A 23,236-nucleotide genomic window follows, 5' to 3' on the forward strand; every position below is an offset into this window, starting at 1 on the left:
CTGACACTTAAATAGGAATGGATGAATCTGTCATTTTGGTCTGTTCAGTTTCTCATTTTCCAACCTATAAATTATATTTGACTTTTCCACTGCAGGTGGGTAAATACAACAAAAGAGTGCAAAATTGATTTTAATTTTTGTACATGTCTATGGTTGCATTTTCTTTTCATAATATGAGATTTCTTAATGTAACATGCTTCCCTTTTCCCTAACATTGCACTTTAGGGGCTCTTTTCTTTTATACACTCTATTGTGCACATTTTAAATTGCAAACTGCATTGCAATACCCTGAAAAATAAATACTGTACTGATGTTAGCGGGATCAGTCTCTATAAAATTTGGATCAAACAAACTTCTCTTCCATGCCTACATTCAACACATACTCATGCAGCATTGATGAAATATTCATTAAAACATTTCCATGGCAGGTCTCTTTTTTGAAGCAAATCATTCATATAATATTCATTGTCAGAAAAGGAAAGGGGACTTCTGCACTCACTATGACAACTGTGTCCTCCTTGCATCCTCAATTCTAGGTCCCCCAGGAATATATATTCCAGAACTACTTGTTGCCACATAAGGAGATGCAATCTAAATCTGGTTAGAAGCTTTTGAGGCTCAAACCTTGAGGCTCAGCCTGAAATGGGATGCTGAAAAGTAGTGTCTAGTATATGAGGGTATGGGACAGATAAGGAGTGAGCCTGGTGGGCACAGCATGGGGACTAAATAGGAAAAAATATTTTAAGACTGATATAGAAGTCAACCACCTAACATCTCAAAATCTGAAAGCCCCTAAAAATATGAAACTGAGTTAGTCCTTAGTTATAACAGGTATGCCCATGGCACAGGAAATCATCTAGATGTTTACACAACAATTTTTGGATCCTGGTTTATTAAAATGTTGAACATTCCACATACTGTAACTGTATAACATAATAAGTTAAAAACCTACTCATAAAACCAGTGAACTGATAAAATACAGTTTGAACCAAAATATATTGTCTCCCCAACATTTATTCTACCAAGCATACATTGTAATCTTAAACCCAGGAGTGAGAGATATTCAAAAGTAGTAATTATAGAATGTTAAATTCTGCTTAATTTCCCCCAAAATTATATTTCAAGCTCTTTACAATACAAAAAATAAGATGTTAGACTTCTTCTTGTTTTAAAGAAAATATATAAATATATCAAGATAATTATCAAAATTCTTTAAATATAGTCATTTATCTTTTTTTTAAATGGTACTCTGATTGAGGAACCAATTTACAAACCAAAGACAAACATACAAATATTAAAAATGTTTAAAATTACACAGTCTGTGCCTTGTGCATCCTGAGGTTGGGAAAAAATGGGAGTGTTAAGAGAGCAGAACAATATGGAATGTACAATTTAACAACTAGTGAAGATAAGACAACATACTCTATCAGAATATTCACAAAAGCTTACAGATCAGAATGCAAAAAATCAGCATGTTAGCTAAAAAGCACATTTCTATCCATCATAAATGTGAGATGTGTCAGTGAAATTTTGCATATAAACACAAAACAGTTGAAAAGAAACTTTCGCAATAACACTTCTATCAAGTAACTTGGTTATAAAATTATCAGTCAAATAACTTTTGTTTAAATATGTTCGTATTAGAGTAGTGCATGACTGAGGCACCCATAGCTACCAGGCTACAACAGTTCATGGTGATGGCACACTGGCAGTATTGTCCTAACCACCAGGGATGCTGAACAAAATACTCACTCTCCTGCGAGTACCTGTTGGAAGGTCTTTTCTCAGAAAACAGAAGTTCAGCATATCCAGATGGAGAATTATAACATTATTGTATATTTAAGAGTAACACATATCTTGGAATATGCAGTTAGAAAAATGTTTTTAATAAACATATTAATGCAAGCCAAAAAAAAATTAAATAAAATTAAGTACGGGATGTTACTTTTTAAAATTTCAATTTGGAAATCTATTTTAAAGATGATGTTGCATTTTTCAGAAACTTGCTTATCGAAATTACTTTCAAATGCTTTCACAATTATATTGTGAGGTGAAACTAGATACCTGTAATGCATGTTTTTAAGGGCAGATTAAAGATAGAAATATTGCTTATACACAGCAATCTTACTTATTCTGTATGAGCTTAAAAATCAATCATTCTTCCAAGAAAAATAAAAAGTCAAGAGAAAGAAAACATTTTTCAACACTAGCTTCATTCCAGAATGATCTCTGATGCTGTTAACAAGGGAACAAATAGAGGGATAATTTTGTATTTGTGATCTGAATTTACAAACACAATCAGTGTGATTTATATCCAAATTTGCATTCCAGACAAGGTGAAGTCACTCCTGCAAATGCAATGCATACCCCACAAATCTCCATGTGCAATTTCCATAAAACTGGCTCTAGACCAGGGTTTTTCAACCAGGGTTCTGCGAGAGGTCACTAGGGGTTCCCTGGGAGATCACGGTTTATTTAAAAAATTAATTCAAATTCGAGCAACTTCACATTAAAGAGGTACGTTTCATTCTTTATTTTTAGTTTAAGAACACTGTTAATGCATATATACAGGCCTACATATGAAATAAATATAATTATTTGTAACTTCTGGCCTCTATTTGAGCCTGAATGCGCAGGGCTTCCCCGAGGCCTGAAAAGTATTTCAAGGGTTCCTCCAGGGTCAAAAGGCTGAGAAAGGCTGCTCTAGACAATCAAAAATTCTTCAGGGAAGTTAAGGGGAAATCGACAATCTTAACTAAACAGCAGGAGTCCCATTTAGTTCCACGCTGCTATGGGATGAGTTTTGGCATTGCTTAGTTTACCAACAGGATATCAAAACTAAGCCTCAGGCAAAACGCAAACGTTTTCAATGGCTGACACTGCTTTTACATGGGAAAATAATGCTTTGTGTGACAAAAATATATGCAAGCTGCAAAACTGGGCTTTTACTGCTTAAAAAAAAACATTTTACTCAACATGTAATGTGCAGAACACTTTCAAAGCAGCAATATGAACTACTTCTTGATGTATTAGCTTACTGTTGGACCTTGAACTTGTTCCATTTCTAATTCTGATGTATTAACTTGAAAAGCCAGTCCCACTTTTTTCTCCCTTTTCAGCCCTCTCAAAGATGGTCAGAAAAGCAAATTTATATGATCTGAGCAACATCATTTCACAGTGCAAAAAAGACTCTGGTCTCTTGTCATTTCCCCTGCCTTTGCTTTGGAAGAAGCCCTTACAGTGGCTCCCTGCCTTTTTTCAGAACCCCCATTCCAGTTGCAGTGTTCAGAAACGTTCTTTTCGGCTTTCTTGACACTGTCAGCTTTTTACTATCAGCTTTTTCTTTCTGAAGGTGCTTTGCTGGGGTAGTTTTCTTTGAGTGGTGCCTGAGAATAGATGATTTGAGGGTACAAGAAGAAATCTTTTTCATCTTTCCCTCTATTTGCTGAGTTGTACTTCTGGGTGGTTGTTTCCTGCTACCTTTTTTAACAAGGTCATGTTTGACCAAAATTAGTCCTGAAGCTTTTTTAGGAAACCCTGATTCTCTGCTATTGATTTTTTTCCTCTGCCATATTTTCTTTGGATTGTCTTTTTCTAAACCATCAGCAGTATGGGACTTCAAGGGACGTTTGACTCCTTTCCTATTAAAGGGATTGAATTGAAAGTCACCTTCCTGCTGTGATTGGTGTGAGTTCAATGGTGAAATAAGTAAGCGTTTGCAGCATTTCTCTGAACAGTTGTATACCAAACATTCAGATCTTTCTGCAGAAATAGAAGATTCACCTGTCTTATGGTGACCTAACTTCATATCGTTCTCCTTAACAGGATCAAGTAAGAGAGATGCTGCTGAACCATGGTTGTCTGGTGAATCGAAGGTCTTTGACATATACTGGCTATCAGCTTGTTTCTTCCTGTTTCCATCGAGGTTGAGGTTCCTGAATAGCTGCCGCACATGTGTAGGCTTCTTTGTCTTTTCACCAGCTATGCATTTGGGAGGTGTTTTTAAAATTCGATTGGTCAGAGGATCATAATACTTAATAGAAGTTTGTTTGTATTTGTACCTTACAGAATCTTTACTATCTGTGGAGTTGTGACTTTTAATTTTGGGAATCTCTTCAGCCTTGTTCCTAAACTGTTTCATCTCTGGGCATGAAAGAACATAGACTACTGTTTGTGGCTGTAAAGGGCTCATGATTTTGGTATAAGACTTGGGAAGCTTAAGAGCACATAGTCTAGTCTTCATGGCTGGTGTCTTCTCATTCTCTGACCAAAGGAGGTTAGTCATCTGATCTTCTAGCTGATAGTCCTTCCTAATTATTTTTTGTTTCACTACTGGATACTGTACCAAACTTGTTTGAGTGCCATGGCTAACCTTGACTACTTGGCATCTTGAGGCAAGGCGCCAAATCCTTTTTTTGGGATTCTTCAGTGGTTTTGGAACATGTATTTCTGAAGTTGCAGGTAAGTTGCTGAAGTCAGGGCCATCACTTAGCCCATCAGTAAATTCTGCAAGCCCTTTAGCTGACCCATCTTCTGTTTTGTTAGCTGCCACACCATTCTTTTGGGGTTTTTTCCTTAGCCTACTCTGTGTACAATGAGCCAAGGACTCAGTATCAAAATGGCAGCGGAAGCGGCCTTCTCTGAAATCCCTCACAAGTGCTTCAATTTTCATATCATCTTCATACATGATCTGAGACCAGGTTTTTCCTACAAAGGAAGGAGGCACATGAGGCAGAGCTGGAAGAACTGGTTCTTTGTTTGGAACTGAAATGTCATTTTCTGTTTCTGCTACTTCCTGCGATGAAACATTATTAAAAATGGAACTGAGTTGGGTGCCATAGTTTTCATCTTGTAGATTTACTTTAACTTCTTTGAGAAGTTCTAGATTTTTAACAGTTAACTTGGGCAGCTTTGCTCCTGAATCAACAGCTGCATCACAATCAAAACTTATATCTGAGCCATGCAGACTATTGTGATCCAAAAGTGACAGTATATTTACACAGGAATTTGTATCTTCTTCTCTGCAAGACAACTCTTTGGGAGGGGGTTCATAACAGTATTTCAAAATGACTTGTTCAATTATTTCATTTATAGAACTTTCAGTATTTGTGCACAAATGTCCTTTTTGTCTCGCTAATTGGGAAGTTGCTTGAAAAGTTGGGGAATTGCTGGTGCCTGTAGGTTTTCTAGTGTTCCTGAGACAGAAGTTAATCTGAGTTTCATCCTGAGATTCTAAGCCATCTTGTTTTAAAAAAAGTTGACCTGAGATTAAAGAGTTGCCTTTATGACAGACAGGACTCTGAGAATGTGAAACAGTTTTTGACAGGACTGACTGTAGAACAGGACTCCTCTTCAAATTCAGAAATCCATCTTGGTTGCATATATCCTGGGTGGTCTGCTCACATACGTCGTTTGAAACTAAATCTGCTGCTACTGGACATCTAATTTTTTTTGCAAGTCTTTGAGGAGTGGATGGCAACTGGCTAACAGGTAATGGGTGGGGTAAAGAGTCCTTAGCTGTAAAGGGGACTTTCTGACTATTATTTTTAGTCAAAATGCTTGTTGGACCACGATTGTTTGTATTATTGGAAATATCCATAGTTCGTTGTGAAGCTCCTATATTGGGTCGTTGACCCCTTCCTAGGGTCTGGATAGGTAGGAGTGCCACAGAAGCCTTCTCCAGCTTTTCATGGCTCTGGGAAATAAGGCAGCCTGATTCAGCAGCAACTCCACTCTCAATGTTTGGATCCTCCACCCTGCTTGTATCTCTCCCTTTCTCTTTGACTTCCACGGAAAGAGCAGCCCCATCCCTTGCAAGAAGCTGGGAGTTGAATGGCATGTCATCATAAGTTGGTCTAGGGAAAGGGAAAAAATACACATCAATATTATAAATTATTGAACATTAAAGCAGAATGTGCAACTGAGGGATTAAAAGCCAGAAGAGTTAATAAAACTTTAATGGTCCTATTAGTATGACTAGCAGTATAGCTGCAAACCAAAGTGGCCTACCAAGCACTTATAAACCACTCAAGAACTTACAAGTTTGAGCTCTGAATTTCATGGATAATAATATGGTGTTTAAATCCTGCTGCTATATAATGGTGAGGAATGAGAGGGAATTTTCAACATTCTAAATCATTGGGGAGATGGCACCACTATCTCCAGAACCACTTTTTCTGCCAAATATTTTAGTCACAATGGTTAATGTGTTCTGGATTGCAAATGGTGATCATGTGATCGCAGGGTGCTTGGCAACCGGTCATAAGTGCGAATGGGTTGCCAAGCACCCAAATTGCGATCATGTGACCATAGGGGTGCTGGGATGGCCGGAACTCTGAGGACCAGCCATAACCACCATTAGTTCAGTGCCATCGTAATTTGGAATGGTTGCTGACCAAATAGTCATAGGTCAAGGACTACCTGTATATAAATCTATTATAGCTGTATAAAAAATGAGGAAAAACCCCCCTCCATTCTCTATTTACAATTGTGTATGGAAATGTTTCTCACCTCATGGCATGCTTTTTCTGTTAACTAAATCTTGTCATCTCTGTCAATAGTCATTCCATTATGAATTTAATTTTAAAAATCATGAATAAGTCAATTCTGATGCTGCACCTCTCTCCTTCAATGGTAATATATATGAATAAATGGTTAGATTTAAATTTTAAAAGATTCTAGGAAAAAACCCATATCAGTAAACATAATATCAAATGTTAAAGATACTGTGAAGCAAATTACTGTATATATATTCTTGTTGCCTCTTGAAATCTGATCAATACACTGAATTAAACAAAAAATCTGCAGCATGAAACTGCAGCCTTCAGAAATACCTTCAGTACCATCAATACACCACACCACATAAAAGCATAAAGAATGAAGCTCAAAGTTAAAAAAAAATCTTTACCCTCCTAACTTCTATAAATAATATATCAAGTACCAGAGCAAAATACTATTTTAGCTGGCCTTCATTAAAATAACCCATTCCATGGCTGGCTGCTGCAGCACGTGAATAATGTGACTACAGCTAGTCCAGAATAGCCCAATGTTCATGTCACCAGAAAAATTAAATACTGAGAAGTACCAATAGTATCCTCATAATCAATGCTCAAACTGAATTTTATTAATAGATTTTGAAAGACAACGAAAAGCACTGAATCCCCACTTCCACATTAAGATTCCACAGAAGAGAATATATATAGCTCAGGGTTGAACTGTGGAGTCCTTGGCGCTGAGCTTCGTTGTTTGCCTGCAGATGTTTCATTACCTGACTAGGTAACATCATCAGTGCGAGTGAGGGTGGGGCTTGCTCCCTGTTTATATGCAGTAGCTTGCCCTGCCAGTGTTGGTGGGGGTGTGGTTTTCTCCTTGATTAGGCTGTTATTTTTTTGCTTCCACAAGATTCACAAGATGACAGAATTGTTTGATTCCACAAATGACACAAACATGTCACAAATGACAAGATTCTACAAAATGACAGAATTGTTTGATTTATGTTCAGCACAAAGTGACTCTAGTTCAGGTGAGGAAAACATGGGAATGCAGCTTATGTTATGCCAGATGCATAACGTCTTGAAGGAAACATGACGAAGATAAGCAGGAAAGAAAGAATAGGAATTTCCTAGGAACCTAGGAATCTCACTCATACCACAGTAGGAGATAACAATACCTTCTTCCCAACTCATCTGCCATGCCAAACTCTAATGGAGGACTCCAGAGCCTAGCCTGATCATTCAGCCATCTGCTCTCCTAGCTTTGGAAAGGGCTTATCTCCCACCCCATCCATATAGCATCCATTGCCATTTTTGTAATTTTGCAATAATTGAGGGGATAGACATATTCAGGCTTGGAATCAATTTAGCTCAGCGATCACGATATTGTTAAACAATATTGCTCAATTTATGGGTTGCTGCAAAATAGAGGTTACAATTCTCATTGAAGGAAACCCATGAAATTTATGTCAAGCCTATTTCTTACTATGATTAGAATCACTTATCAAATATTATAAGTCAATCATATAACATGTGCTACAATGATGCTCACCAATTTCAGATTAAGTTTTGAAATATATAAAAGCATTCTGCTACATTGAGAATGTCAACCGTTTATCACTATGGCCATTATCTGAATATCCTGCTCAGCAATTCACTTTTAGTGAAATATGAACCTGCTTAGCCTCCTCCCGGAAGACACACTCCCCTCCCCTTGCCTCCTCTCCTGAAGTTCAGTACTTTCACTTCCACTTGTAGTTAACCAAACTAGGAACTATGATTATGTTAACTATTAAATTAACTACTGTCAAACAAGCCAGAGTCAGAAAAAACAGTTTAAAGTTAGTTTTATTTTTAACTACTGTTTGTCATTCCAGAGCATAGTTAAATAAAAATGGAAGGAAATGGAGGAAGGAAAACCATACAAGGCCAGTAGGTTATACTTACTCAGGTTGCAATGAACCTTGGTTCACTACATCTCTACTGATTTAAAGCAGGGATGCCAATCTATTGACTACAGTTCTTCTGGAATTTGCTATGAAATTGTAATTTTTATTGTGACCAAGGGGAAAAATTATATGGAGAGAAATTGTATTAGCTATATTTAATTTAACATTTGTCCGGGCACTACTCAGTTTTTGAAAAGCAGTTGCTGGCACCTCTCTTAAAGACCATCTGTATCTTCAAATCTGAAAAATGGTAACATACCCCTGATTTAAATCACTAATTGAAATCAGGTTTGTAACTAATCATTATTTATATATGGTACTCATTACATGATTTCACACCATACATCTTTGCCTATTTATATTACTATTAATTTAGAAAATAGTTCTTAATATTGATTACATATGACAATCTGCAAAGGCAGTAACAGCACATTAAGAACAAAGGAACTAAATCACAAAAAAGCACTACTGTATTTATTAAACTAAACCTTAAATATCACATCAGCATTTCACATTTGCAACTGCAAATGTCTTAGCTTACAGCTGTATTTATTTTTTTAGATCAAATTTTATTACCTTCTCTTTCTCATCTTTTTAACTTTTTATTTTAGTTTTCATATATTCATGGACTGAAGCAGATATGCAAATACTCCTAGGTTTTTCATGCACCAGTTGGTTTTTTAGCTTGAAGTTAATAGCAAATAACGAAAATATTCCCTCTGTGCCTGTAAAGGAAGCTCCTACAGTAAAGTGTCGGCTAACGCAACTCTGGTTAAATGAGTCTGAGTAATGATTCCTCCAAACCAAAGGAATGGCTTTGCTCTAAACGTCATCAGAATGTGCTATTGGAATGGTTTCCTGACAGTCTTGAAAGTTTTTGCAACAGGAATACCCAAAAAGTAATTTTTGAGATGTCCACATCATGGTAGGGTTCTTTTCCTCAATCCTTTTAGCCTCAATTGCATTCCTTCAGAATATTTGAAATGCCTTCCAAGTTTCAACAGCACCACCAATGAACAATGTTCTTTCTGGATTGCTTTTTAAAAGCATGGATGCAGGTTCTGCTATACTGACAATATCTTCCATACGACCAACCTAACGTTAGGTCCTTTAGGTAACACACTTCTATTTTATCAAGGTTTTCTTCATCAATGTTTTCAGAAATTGCCCAATTCTTAATAAATCGTTCAAACACAACATTCCATTAAATATCATGGGGAAGATATGATTTTTATTCATCTGCTTTCTAAAGCAAAATTGAAGCAAAATGGTCATTAGAATAGCATTTTGTAGCTTTAACAATATTTTATGTTTTTGGTACAGTTATCTTCTACGCTATGGAGTGTCCAGTCATTGGAAAACAAAGAACCCTCACACAAAAGTACATATAACGACTGGAATCCTCTATTATTAAGAAGCTTCCTTGAATTTCCTTTCCTAGTTGCTTTGTTCTCTTTCCAGCATGAGTTTATGAAGTTAGTAATTCCTCTCATAATTTTTCCATGAATCATTTACATATTTTCAGTATGACTCTTGATCCAATTCCAAAGTATTAAAAAGCCAGAAGCACAGGTAGTCCTCAGCTTATGATAGTAATTGGGACCGTAATTTCCATTGCTAAGCAATGCAGCTATAAAGCACGATGTCATGTGACCGCATCACTTAGCAATGGCAATCCTGGCAGTCCCCATTGCCATTGTTAAGTGAGGACGTCACGTGACTGTGACTTGAGACTTCCTGCCGTCTTCCCACAAGCAAAGTCAACGGGGAAGCCGGCAGGAAGTCACAAGTCTTGGGTGGCTTGCAAGCAGGCAGCAGGCGGATGAGTTCTATGGAGTGTGGCCGGGCACGCGTTATGGAGTATGAGATCCCTGGGATCTCGTACTCTGTAGCGGGCTCCCCAGGAGAAAAAGCAGTGAGAGCAACTTGAGACCTTCCCTGCCGGCTTCCTCATTAACTTTGCTTGTGGGAAGACAGCAGGAAAGGTCACAAATGGCAATTACGTGACCACAGGATGCTGCAACCACTGTAAGTGTGAGCCAGTTGGCAAGTGCCTGAATTGTGATTATGTGACTGCAGCGGCTCTGCAACAGCCAGAACTTCAAGGACTGGTCATTAAGTACCACTTGTTCAGCACTGTTGCAACTGCAAATGGTCGCTGAACAAGTGGTCATTAACTGAGGACTACCTGTAGCAACAATCTTAGTGGAGAACTCTGAAGTGCCTCCCTCTTAACTCACTGGAGAAATATGGGGTAGAATCCACTTGGTAAAGTTAAGCATGATCTGTCATAAAGATCCAAAATTAGGAACATGAATTATATGCTATAAAGAAATTGCAACTGGCAATTGATTATTTCTCTTAATAGAACTCTCACTTAGTAAGTAAATTGGAAAGCTTGTTAATTATTTAAAGAAGCTGTAAGGAAAACTAAACTAAACCGTTTTTTAAAGCAATATCCAACAGAGAAACAGCTTAGGAGGTTACATGTTAAATTACACTAGTATTAAAAGCCCCTGTGTTGCAGAATGATGCAGGTATCTAATTCACTAACTGGTTCATTCATATTGTTCTTCAGGTATATTGGTCTTCAGACTGATCTGTAGCTTCATTTATACTGCCTTCTTTCAAGAAGCAGATTTTCATGACAGTCTCTCCATGTAGTGCTTATTCTTTCTATGTTTTCCCTTGTCTAAAATCTCTTTCTAAATATTTCTAACGGACATTTCTTTTGTGCCCAGAAGTCATTATGTACAGCAGACTATGGGTGGAAGGGGCGGTGGGCAAAAGTATAGCAAGCTCTGTTTTTCCGAACAAGTCTTCTCTTTCCAACATTTGAACAGACTGCATTTATCCCTCCTTCAACCCTCCTTCCCTATATTGTCTGTGTTAGCTAGTTTCCCTCCCTTGCTTGGCCCAGCTCCACCGCATAAGGAGAAAACAAAAACAATCTTATCTAGGTGATGTCGTCATACAAGGGAATTTAGTCAGTTTTAACTAAACAGGCAGACTGTCATTTTAACAGGCTGAAGAAACATTTCATTCCATAGTATGGATTACTATTAATTCACAATAATTAATATTTGTAAGATTATAATTGTAGCTCCCCAAGATGCAGGCACTAGTCTGTGCAGTAACCAGGAGCTGAGCACCATTTCATGGTACTTAACTAACATGATATGTACACATGATTATTTCCAGGAAATTTCTACGTTCTCACTGTTTCTTCTTTCTTGTTGCACTTTTAGCATGCTGCTCCCGCAATATTTATTTACAATATAAAATGCTCCTCCCACAGCATTTTCTCGTCTTATTTAGTAGCTTAATTAAAGTGATACCAGACACTACTTTTTCCCCTGACTGGGCATTTAAATGACTCAGAGTGTAGGTAGGCAAACGCACTAAAAACCAGATGTTATAATTTCTCCTTCCTCAGCAAAACACTGCTAAAAATGAAGGCAAAATTAATGAGCACAAAACCACAACAGGTTCAACACAGAGTTTTCACTCTTCTTTTACAACTTGTTTTTCAAGTTGCTTCCAGGTAAAAATATATTTCAGATGGCCCAACATGCTGCAGATTAAATACATTTCTACACTGGATTTGTATTATAAAACATTCAGATAGCCTGATCCACTGAATGAGTTTACCTGTTGTCGTAGTATCTATAGGGATGATGTTGCAGAACATCTTGCAGGAAACGCTCCATCAGGCTAGTTGTACCTATACGATTCCTACAGTAACTGACAAAACGTCTGTGCTGGGAACTATATACGTGCTGAAGATAAAGAGAAGAGGGTATTTTGTATTTTCTTCATCTGTTAGTTTTTTTCTTTGCAACAGACAAAAATAAATCCCAGTAATTTCTATTATGAAAGTTTGTAAGAAAAAAAATCAGTTTAAAAGAGATATTATTTGATATCATAAAATTAAGAAACACTGGCCAAAAACCAATTGCAGCAGATAAACTAAGGGCAGGACACCAAAGAAATCAAAAAACAAAAGCAAAAGTAGAAACAACCCCACCCATATATAATTGGAAAAAAAAATAGCAGTGGTACTATGGTGTGAAATTTGCTAGTTAAAAAGGTGTAAAAATAGGATGTGGTAAAAGAATGCAACAGCAGATTTTACATTTGGTACATCTGATAATCCCAATCATCTCAATCCCCCCAGCATTTTTTCCACATTTCATAGGTTTTGCTCCTCAAAACTAAACTACTGTACAAACAAATAAATTAGGTGGTTCATGAGGAAAATCTTCTAACAATAGCCATTCTTGCAACAAGAATCCCAAGAGAGGTCTTGCTTAAGGATCCTACTATCCACAAGAGTATTCACTTCTTCAGGCCCATTGGGCCACAGAGAAAAGGGTGTGTAAAGATCCGTATCTGAAAGGAAAAGGTGACTTGGGGCACATGAGAGTACTCACACCACATCTATTGGCAACTACATAGCTTAGGACTCACTTGGCAATCCCATGACAAGATGTATTTGATTCAAGGAAATGCTGATAGATGTGTCATGCATGCCCACTCATGCTCCAAATCACCATTTTCCCTTCAAATCTAGTTCACTGCACAATCTTACTAGAAAGCAAGCATCTTCTAGGGATGAAAGAAATTTCTTGCAAGAGGTTAAGTTCAGTTCAGACTGTCGTAACACAAGTGATGCAGAAAGAAGGGTGATTAGAAAATTAAGACTTGCATTAAGTGAGGGAAATTCCTCTATCGTAGCTAATGCACGTATTCGGATCTTTTTCATCAACACCTGTAAGTTAAAAGTAAAAATGGAACTGCAAGCATGGAAGGAACTTCCCATTCTTTGCCTTTAAATTTTTAAATCTACTCTAAAAGAGAACAGGCAAAGGAGACTTTTTTTGGTAACATTTAGAATGCTGAGAGCATACTGTGGATGCTCTCACAAAATTACAAGGATTGAAGTGCTTGTGTCCCTACAAATGACTGACATGGTAGAAGTGAACAGTCAGTCAGTTTAATCTGTGTAAAGTCCTTTTCCGTCACTTTCTAGCCCCACAATATGATTTTTAGCACTTCAGTGTATCTTTGTATTCCTTGTGGAGGAGGGGTTGATGGAAGAAACTCAGAACAAAACATTGATCTGCTGTGTTTTTTCCTCTAGGAATCATTCTTTTTTTGGGAACGCAGAGGAATTCTAGAAAATAAGGATGGTATGAGATAGAGCTTTGCAGCATACGTTTTTTTAATATTCAAGGTTAGGTGGGAAAGAGAGCTTGGTGGCTGCAAGGGAGATTTCCATGAACAGTTTGTTTCTATAGAGAAAGCCTTCAGAAAGGAACTATTAAACCTTTTAATGAGGTTTCCATATGTCAGTTGGAATTAAATTTTTATCTAAATACCTGTTCAAGATTACCGTAGGGTGCATGGCAACAGTTGCAATAACCTTGTCTGTTCTGCATAACAGATAGTCCAGTCTTAGACAGCTCTGATCCTTGTATATTTAAACTGAAAAATATAAGTTTTGATATAGTTATTTATTTTCAGAGAGAGAGGATCATAAAGTAAACAAAACTAACTGCAGAGGAGGTTCCATTATTCAGAAATATCTTTTGTATTAGAGAGTGGGGCTTTGTGGGGGTTTACATTATTTGTGTGATGACATCACCAGGCAAATGAGGCCAATTACACCATTTCTGTCAGCTTACATCATGTGTGTGAGGAGGCCATTGTACAAATGGCATAAATCACAGTGGAAATTTGGTCCATAGCATTGCATGCAAATTCCATTGCATAAAGGCTTGATAAAATGAGGTTTTGCATGCTCAGGTATTAAAAGGTCTTACTATTAAAACAGTATTCTTGTTACTCTTCTTTACAGCCCAGCAAAATTAATTAGATCTCACTGCATGTGCTATAGAAGTAGCAGATACCTTCAGATTCTTCTCAGGTTAAAAGTTTATTTTAAATTCTACTTATACTGTTATTTATAACTAATGCAGAAATTAAAATCAGTACAAAACTGAAATGAATTAAAAGAAAATAAAAACAAGACAAAAATACAAAAGACAGATAACATATTCAAATAAAAGTTATACTACCAAAGGAAGGAATGCCTCTCTTAAACAGGAAATTGTTAACCAGTTGGTGAAAACTACCATATAAGGCAACCTCCCCCCCACAAACCTGGGAGTTGCACAGTTTAAATGTGGCCACTAAGAAGCCCCCCAAATCATGCTGTTGCCACAGTAGGGGCATAGAGAAAGGCCTCTCCATCTTAAGATTTAGTAATGCTGTTCTGGGATGAGGCAGTTCATAAACTATCCTGGACCTAGTCTCTTTATAGCTTTAAGGATCATCACCAGTATTTTTAATTGTGCCCAGAAACAAAGAGGTACCCAATCCAGCCCTTGCAGGACCATTGCCTCAGACATCCACCAACTTCATTGCTGCTACATTCTAAACCAACTGCAGTTCCCAAAAGCTCTTCAAAGTTACCTCTAAGTGGTTTTCATTAAAACAACAGAATCTAGATGAAACTAAATATGTAACATAATGGCTGAGTCTAACTTCCTCAAAAATAGACACAGTTGATCCACTTAAGATGGACAAAGGCAGTCCTGGGTATAGGGAACTTGAGCTTTGAGGTATACAGCTGAAATAACTACTGACTGCAAATCTTGTTCTTGAGGGTAAATCCTACTCATCCCAAATAGATTAAACTTCTTAGTCTACTTCTGTCTTGTCTGGATAAAGACTCAGTTGATAATTCAGATCAGTACTACAGTTTAGACACTGATTCAGAACATCAAACATTTTCCTGGTAATAGATGAAAAAGAGAAATAAAAAAGCTGCTGATGAAAATACACCCCAAATAATTTCCTGATCATCTCTCCCGGGAGATTCATGAACATATTAAGCAACATGGGAGACAAGACTGATTCTCAAGGAACACCATAGATGAATGTCCAAAGAACTGAATGAAGCCTTCAACATCACTTTCTGAATCAACCTTCATTATATCAAATACCACTAAGTCTAGCAGAACCAATAGGGACATATACCCTATCTAGTTCTTGTGAAAAAAATCTATAGTCAACCACAACTGTCTCAATTCCAATCTTAGGTCTGAAGACAGAATGAAATAGTTAATTCACCTCACTCCAGATGCCCTAAAATTAAGAGGTCATCCCAGCTAGCCAAACTGGACAGAAAGTATGTAACATGGTGGGATCCAGAGACAGCTTCTTCAGTAGAGGCTTCACAACAGCCATTTTAAGGATGGATAGTACAATTCCTTTCTCCAGTGAAGCCCTGAGCATTCTTTGTACTCTTTTGACCAGACTTCCCCTAGCTGTCTTAATCAGCCAGGAAAGACAAATATGCAGGTTAGTTGGTCTTGTGCTACAAAAGAATCTTATTGATATCTTCTATCAGTAGAAACTGAAATTTTCCCTTAAGAAATGGACCAGCAGACATAATACATGCATCATTTGGACCACTACAGCAAATGAATCCGTGTTAGAGCAAATGCAACATTTTATCCCTGAAATATTTCACGGAAATGTCACAGCAGACAACTGAATAATCTTCCACAGCATTCCTTGATGTTTTCACAATAAATATTTAGAATAGCTCAGCTGCATTACTCTGCAGATGCAATGATAGTGATAAAGTATAATTTCTTTGCCATACTCAAAGCCAAGGCATCTAACTTAACACTTTAGATTAATCAATTCTTCCTTCATCATCACTACTCTAGACTCAGCTCAAACTTTTTACTGTCCTGAGCTTCCAGTAAAAACATTGTACCTTGCTATCTGCATCATTACGAAGAGTGCAAGGACTGATTATGACAATCATTCAAATTCTTTGCTTATGCTAGACATTGGTCCAGCACTAAAAAGCACCACCTTTATTTCAGGCAGAGGAACATTACTAACAGAACCAGGAGAAGCTTGGAAGACAGGCACAGCACATTTGCTGTTATGGCTCCTGTCTGACATAGATGATTACAGAAGTGTCCACAGGAGGGCGACATATTAAAAAAAGCAGGGGGGGGTAGTCCTCAAGTTACACAGCAGGGCCACCATCTTAACTTTTTTTTTTAACCATTTTAACCATTAACTAATTTCTAACACTCTTTGAGGTGGGGGACCAAGACAAAAAGTATACAGATTAATTAACTAACAATTCGACATCTCCTAGGACACAATCACCAAGACAGTAGATCTGAAATGCAACCCAACAAAATGTCACATTCAGTGTAAGATAGAGATTCCAAAGTATTCCAGAGAAGCCAACTTTACTAAAGGGAAGGTTTCCAGAACAATTCATCCTTCATCACAATTCCCCTTTTGCTTATGCTTTCAAACAAAATAATTATATCAATAATAGCAACCATTCTCCTTTATTCTACTACCAAAAGCTAATCAACTCACATGTAACAGATTAAATCAACCACTCCTGTCCTTACAACTAAGAAAACAAAACAGAAAATGCAACAAAGTATTTACTGTTCTGATCTGCCAGCCATGGTGTTCTCCATCAGAAGTACAGGACATAACGAAATTAATTAATAAAATTAATTCACCTATTTGCTATGAAAAGATTTTAAAATCACCATAAACATGACTATCTGGTCAAGTTAACCTAAAATGATTTAATTTTCTTAATTCTGCTAAATGGACCTTACTTTTCTATACTTCTTACTCATAAGACCAGTTTGGTCTAGTGGTTAGGGCAACCGGCTAGAAACCAGGAGACTGAGAGTTAGGAGGAGGAAGGAGTATTAGGTATGTTCACCGCCTTGAGTTATTTATAAAGATAATAAAGGCGGGATAGAAAATAAACAAATAAATATAAATAAATAATATTTTCTTTTCATATCAAGGCTTCTGGAGATTCTTGATTCTACATAAAACTAAACTTACCTACTATTGCTGTCTTGCCATAAGGAACCTTCACTAACTTTCTTTTCTATACCTGAATGAAAAAAAAATGGAAAAAGAAAATCAATCAATGCTCTTACTTTCCAAGTTTCATTTATCTTTCAGAAGCTCTCATTGCACCTTTCTTCTTGCTGAATTAGAGGTTTACCTTGTGCTGAACTATCATTGGCCTCATCAGCTTGCTTATTATGATCAAACATCTGTAAAACAAAACAGTGCAAAAAGCTGAACATACACAAAGGTTCTTCCAAGAAATGTTTGCTCAGAAGAAAATTACTAATACTGCAAATTTCATTAAAACAGCCTCAATGGTACTATAAAATGTTTCCATTTCAGGAATAATCTCATTCATATACAAGACCTTGAGGATGAGAACACCAAAATCTCAAGAGGTTTTTTTTTTGGAGGGGGGTGTCATCACGCAATTCATATGATAACAATTACAGAACAAACATACAGAGGATGTTCAAGAGGCTGTCCTTTAATGAGCATCATTTAATATGTACAACCTCAGGCTGAAACTAAATAAGAAGACAGAGTTTTCCCTCTGTTATGTAACACTGCTGCTACAGGAGTTGCATTAGTTACTAATTTGTTTCTTAGGGTAAGAAGGTGCCGGTTAAACTCTAGCCACTTGACCCACGTGAATAGAGACCACTTGCCAAAGGCAGTAGCAGGAGGTATAACTACAGAGGATACTGAATGAGGCATTCTTGGTGCCTGCTCCTCTCCTTTTGAATCACTTCTCACCTGTCAAGGTAAGAATGGTCCCCTCCCTTACGGCCTTCCAGAGAATAGTTAAGACCTGGCTTTTCTGGAAAGCCTTTAATGATTAAGCAGGGAGAGAAAGATCCATGTCATTATTGTCTTATTACTGGTGATGGTTTTATTGTTGATTGCACTGCTACACTGCCTAGAGCCTCTGAGGTGAGGCAGTTTATAAAATATATAATGAAATGTGTACAGGGAGAAACGAGTATCAGATTTTGAAAGAGACAGAGTACTTTTCCAGTGACTTACTTCTTCACCTTGCTGTCTGAACTCTTTTCCACCTCATTAGACTTTGAGACCAGAAGAAATAGGGAGAGGTAACTCACAGGAGAAAGAACCATTCAGTTCCTCTTACCAACATGCCCCTCTTATATTTAAAATAGATTCCTGTGTCCTCTTTTAATGTGATTGGAACAGACTGGCCTGCATTTAAACAGATACATGTGCTATAATTACATGCCATATGAGCCTTGGTCACTGGCGGCAATATACAATAACCTGATTTCATAATATAAGGATGACAGTTTGGTCTAGTGGTTAAGGCAACGGGCTAGAAACCAGGAGTCTGTGAGTTCTAGTCCCGCCTTAGGCACTAAAGCTGGCTGGGTGACTTTGGGTAAGTCATTCTTTCTCAGCCCAACTCATCTCACAGGGTTGTTGTTGTTGTGGGGAAAACAGAAGGAGGAAGGTGTTAGGTATGTTTGCCGCCTTGAGTTAATAAAGGCAGGATAGAAAATAATAATACAGGCAGGATAGAAAATAATTTTAAAAAATGACAGACACAAAATTGGCATTCATCAAAATCTATCAAATTTACTTCCCAATCCCAGATTAAATTTGATAAAATCTGTAAAACATATAAGTAACTAAATACAATAGAGAACAAGGGTAAAAAGCACTGCTTTTTCAAGATATGTAAAGAACACCAACATTAATATAGCAGCTATTCATATTTTTCCAGGTACAAGTGGTTTAAAATAGAAACTATCTTGGAAAAAACATTCAAATTACAACTCCCTAACAAAGCAGACCAATATCAATGTTTACAGCTGTTTCCCTGATAGCAAGCTTGGGTAGCTTAGAATGAAAATAAGCTGTATAACAAGAAAAATAGTATCTTACATTATTTCATCGGTACCTTTGTAAATCTTTTATTATACCAATTTCTGGGTAAAGATCTGTATTGAGATGTGTGTGATAAGAAGCATTTAATTACATAAGCCTCCACTGATATGCCAAAGCTTAGGCATGGCTATTTTATATGGCCTAAAATATTTAATCTGCTCCTGGGTGGACTCAATAGCATAAATGGCTATTTCCAGCACTTTGATTCTATGAAACCTACACAAGCCTGATCTTCAGTCACCTGAGTTGATTTTAGTATCTGTGTGAACTCATGATTTACAACTTAGCCTGATATCCAATTCTGCCTTATTCAACAAAACATGGTTAACCCAGCCATTGTGAACACAGCAAAAATTTTCACAAGCTGACGCAATCTAGAACCAATGGCTATGAATGGCCATACCTCAAGAGAAGCTGCAATGATCTCACTAAGCGACATTGGCTGATTCACACAACGTGGTAAGCCATGGTCGACCACGGCTTATTAAACTACACCTGATGGGATTGTCACACAACACACTAAGCCAAAATTAAATACATCTCATTATGGCTTAGCATAAACAAGGATTACGTTTTGACACAATGTTCATATGCAGGAGCGGAACGAAAATTTGGAAAACAAAATGAACTCAGGTGCACGCAGAAGTCCCCGATCCGCCCCACAGCCAGAGTAACACCCATGATTCCACGGATCGAACTGTCGGAGCACCGTTAAAAGGGGGGGGAGTGAGAAGTGCGCGCGCGCTCCGGAAGCAACCAAGAGGCCCCGCCCCTACGCGCGTGCATGGAAGGAAGCGACGACCTCGGGTAATCTAGCCGCTGTTCTTTTCCTTTGGTTTACATCGCCGATTAAAGTGCCCGATCAAAGTTGCCTACCGTCCTTCTACGTTTGTTTCTTTCCTCCATTGCGCTTCCCCCTCCCCCTTCACTGATTCAAAAGTGTCAAAAAGCACAACCACAACTTCCTCTTCCGGGTTATCAGGGAGACAATGCGCGTTCAATATTTCTAGAGAGGCGAGGAAGGGACTTCTGTTCCGCGCGTTGACTGAAGGACGCAAGCGCGCGCCGGCGGGGGGCATTGGCAACGCCCACAAGAAGAACGGGAACCATTTTCAGGATAGAGGTTGGGCGTGTGGGTGTCTTTCGCGTTTACCGTAGAACGACTCGCGCGCTGGTCGCAAGCGGCGGGCTTCTCGTCCCCAAGGACCAGACGTTCTCCTAGAGCGCTTGTTTTTGGCACCGCAGTAAGGAGGGTTCGTTCGCGCAGAACATGCTCGGCCGTGCTTAGCTGACAGTTTACTCAACAGCTAAACCGTATCTCAGGTTTTACCGAATGCACTGGGTGATTTTGCCATTGCTAAACTACAAACAATCCACATTTTTTTTTCTTGCGAGGTGCGTGAACCTGACTGCTGTCTCGGCTGGAGGCTGTACGGAAGGGAGCTGTGAGCTCTCTGAGCCGGATCGCAGAAGCCGCGCAGCCTCGCAGGTTCAGTTCCTGGTCCAATTTGGAGGCAGCCCAAAATAAAGACGATCCACTATCCTGGTCGTCTTACTTTTCCGACCCAGCTTTTTAAATTCCCTATGTAACAACCAGCAATCCTTCATTACCCAGTACCACAGAGATACCCTTTTATGAAAATAATACTTTTTCCTAACATGCAAACTTAATATTTACCAGTGATAAATGCTTACGTATATATACCATTAATTTTTGAACCATACATATGAAAGTTGTAAGCTCTTTAGAACAATCTGTAATCATATGGTAACACTTGCTAAGAGACTAAATGGCTCCAATTGAAGTGAATGTATGTAGCTCAGAGTTGAACTGTGGAGTCCTTGGTGCTCTCTGAGCCTTGTTGTTTTCTTGCAGACGTTGCATTGCCAGACTAGGCAACATCTTCAGTGCAAAGAGGGAGTGGGCCTTGCTCTCAGTTTATATACCGTGGCTTGCCCTGCTTGTGTTGGTAGGGGTGGTGTTCTCTCCTTGGGATTCTTTGATTGGGCTGCTTGGTTGACTGACTGAGTTAATAGTTCCTTGATTAAGGTGTATTGGGCTGTTTGATTGTTCATCTGGTGTTAATCCTAGTGTTGATTTTTGCATATCTGGGTGTTGATTGCTGGCACCAACACCAGAAAAAGGAAAAAGATCATCTGTACAGCAAAATGAATACCTGCTCAACTTTATCAAAAAGTGTCTTAATGCTCAACCCACTACAACCCAACCAATAGAAGCTATGAAAAGGATAACACTGCCATACATCAGAAACATCTCAGAAACCACCAAGACTGTTACAACCGCATGGCATCACCATAGCATATAAACCAACTAAAACTCTTCAAAACATATTAAGTAACCCAAAAGACCCAATAGCCTAAGAAGAAAAAACAGGAGTTATTTACAACATACAATGCAAAGACTGTAACAGCTGCTATTGTAGGCCAGACAGTCAGAGCGCATCCACGAACACCAACTAGCAGTCAGAAGACATGATGAGAACTCCTTAATCTCACAACACATGGACAGACTCAACCATGGTTTCAACTGGGAAACTGTGAACATCCTAAACCAAGCCAAATCCAAAGATGCCAGAGAATTCCTGGAGGCCTGGCACTCAGACAAAGCAGCCATCAACAGACACGTAGAGGTAAACATTTACATACCATTCAAAGAGACAATAGAAAAGCCAAAAGACCAGTACACCCTGACCACATGGGCATTCTTCTGAAGAGATACTTGAGAAATAATATCAGACATATCTTAAATGAAATTGACAAGATAAACCAGAAAAGCAAAAAAATTGTCATGATATTTCTTGATGCTGAAAAAGCAGTTTGGAGCAGACTTTTATGTTTGCTGTTCTGAAGAAAATGGGTTCTGGCCCTATTTTTTTTTCTTCATATTGATGCAGAGTATTTCTAAAGAACAAAAAGCCAAAATTGTATTGAATGGTCTTATTTTGCAGCAGTGTACTATATTGAAGTAAGAGCCTCGTGTAGCTCAGAGTGGTAGGCGGCCACTACCTGAGTTCGATCCCAGTGGAAGTTGGATTCTCTGTTAGGTAGCTGGCTTAGGTCGATTCAGCCTTCCATCCTTCTGAGGTCAGTAAAATGAGTACCCAGCTTGCTGGGGAAGGTGACAACTGGGGAAGGCAATGGCTAACCCCCCCCCCCAACTATAGTCTGTCAAGAAAACGTCGCAAAAGCGGTGTCCCTCCAACGGGTCAGACATGATTTGGTGCTTGCACAGGGGACCTTTCACCTTTCACACTATATTGAAGATAAGGGTTTCCCCTTGCTCTTTATTTTTACTAGCATTAGAACTACTGGCAGTTCAAATATGTCAAGAAAATAGAATTTTAGGAGTTAAATTAACTATACAAAAATATACCTTGAAATTATTTGCTGATGATTTTATACTTATAAGTGTTCAGCCTAGAGACTCCTTAATATTGTTGATGGAACATATACAACTCTAAGGTTCAATGTCAGGTTACTGAATTGATGAAGAGAAAACTCATTGACACAGAATTTGGGAGAGAATAAAAAACAATATTCCTACCAACAATAGACTTTAATATTACTACTAAGAAGGTTAAGTCTTTACGAATTTTCTCGACAAAAAGACAATAAAGGCTTATTTAAGAATAGTGATTTACCAATCTGGAAAACTGCATTAACAGATATTTCTAGATGCAAAAAAATTAAATCTATTTTGGTTAGGAAGAATCACAGCTGTTAAAATGAATATCTTACCATTGTCTTCAAATGATGTCAGTCAGTATCCAGAATAAGCTGTTAAATTGCTGGCGTGGACCACTAATATATATATGGTCCAATAAAAGGCCAAGGATTAAATGCAAGAATGTGTAGGATCCAAGAGAATGAGGTGGCCTTGTGGCTCTGAATTTCACACTATAATATCTTGCTAGCTGTTAAAACATGGATTTCAAAATGGATTATATT

At 38.0% G+C, this 23,236-nt stretch overlaps 1 protein-coding gene across 3 annotated transcripts; it reads right to left on the reverse strand.

Moving 5' to 3' along the window:
• Positions 1-875: 875 nt before the first annotated feature.
• ZDBF2 (zinc finger DBF-type containing 2) lies at positions 876-20,241 on the reverse strand. Of its 3 annotated transcripts, none has more exons than XM_063317954.1 (6): positions 20,144-20,241; positions 17,520-17,571; positions 17,354-17,405; positions 13,822-13,927; positions 12,092-12,219; positions 876-5,855 (listed from the first exon to the last, which is right to left on the reverse strand). In XM_063317954.1, exons 1-6 carry the CDS (start codon positions 20,171-20,173, stop codon positions 3,236-3,238), a joined length of 2,988 nt encoding a protein of 995 aa, XP_063174024.1. In that variant the 5' UTR covers positions 20,174-20,241; the 3' UTR covers positions 876-3,235. The 3 variants fall into 3 exon arrangements, with proteins under 3 accessions (XP_063174024.1, XP_063174025.1, XP_063174023.1); XM_063317955.1 differs by lacking the exon at positions 20,144-20,241 and adding an exon at positions 18,392-18,627; XM_063317953.1 differs by lacking the exon at positions 20,144-20,241 and having other exon boundaries at positions 17,520-18,269.
• Positions 20,242-23,236: the final 2,995 nt, after the last annotated feature.

This window comes from Candoia aspera, chromosome 1 (assembly GCF_035149785.1).
Source record: "Candoia aspera isolate rCanAsp1 chromosome 1, rCanAsp1.hap2, whole genome shotgun sequence".
Lineage (NCBI taxonomy): Eukaryota > Metazoa > Chordata > Lepidosauria > Squamata > Boidae > Candoia > Candoia aspera.

Coding starts and splice junctions, on each gene's coding strand:
- ZDBF2 (XM_063317953.1), bottom strand. CDS start 17,604: ATGTTCAGCTTTTTGCACTGTTTTGTTTTACAGATGTTTGATCATAAT. Junction 12,220..13,821: donor CCTACGGTAATCTTGAACAG/GTATTTAGATAA, acceptor CTTTATCTTCAG/CACGTATATAGTTCCCAGCA. Junction 5,856..12,091: donor TATAGATACTACGACAACAG/GTAAACTCATTC, acceptor CCCTTTCCCTAG/ACCAACTTATGATGACATGC.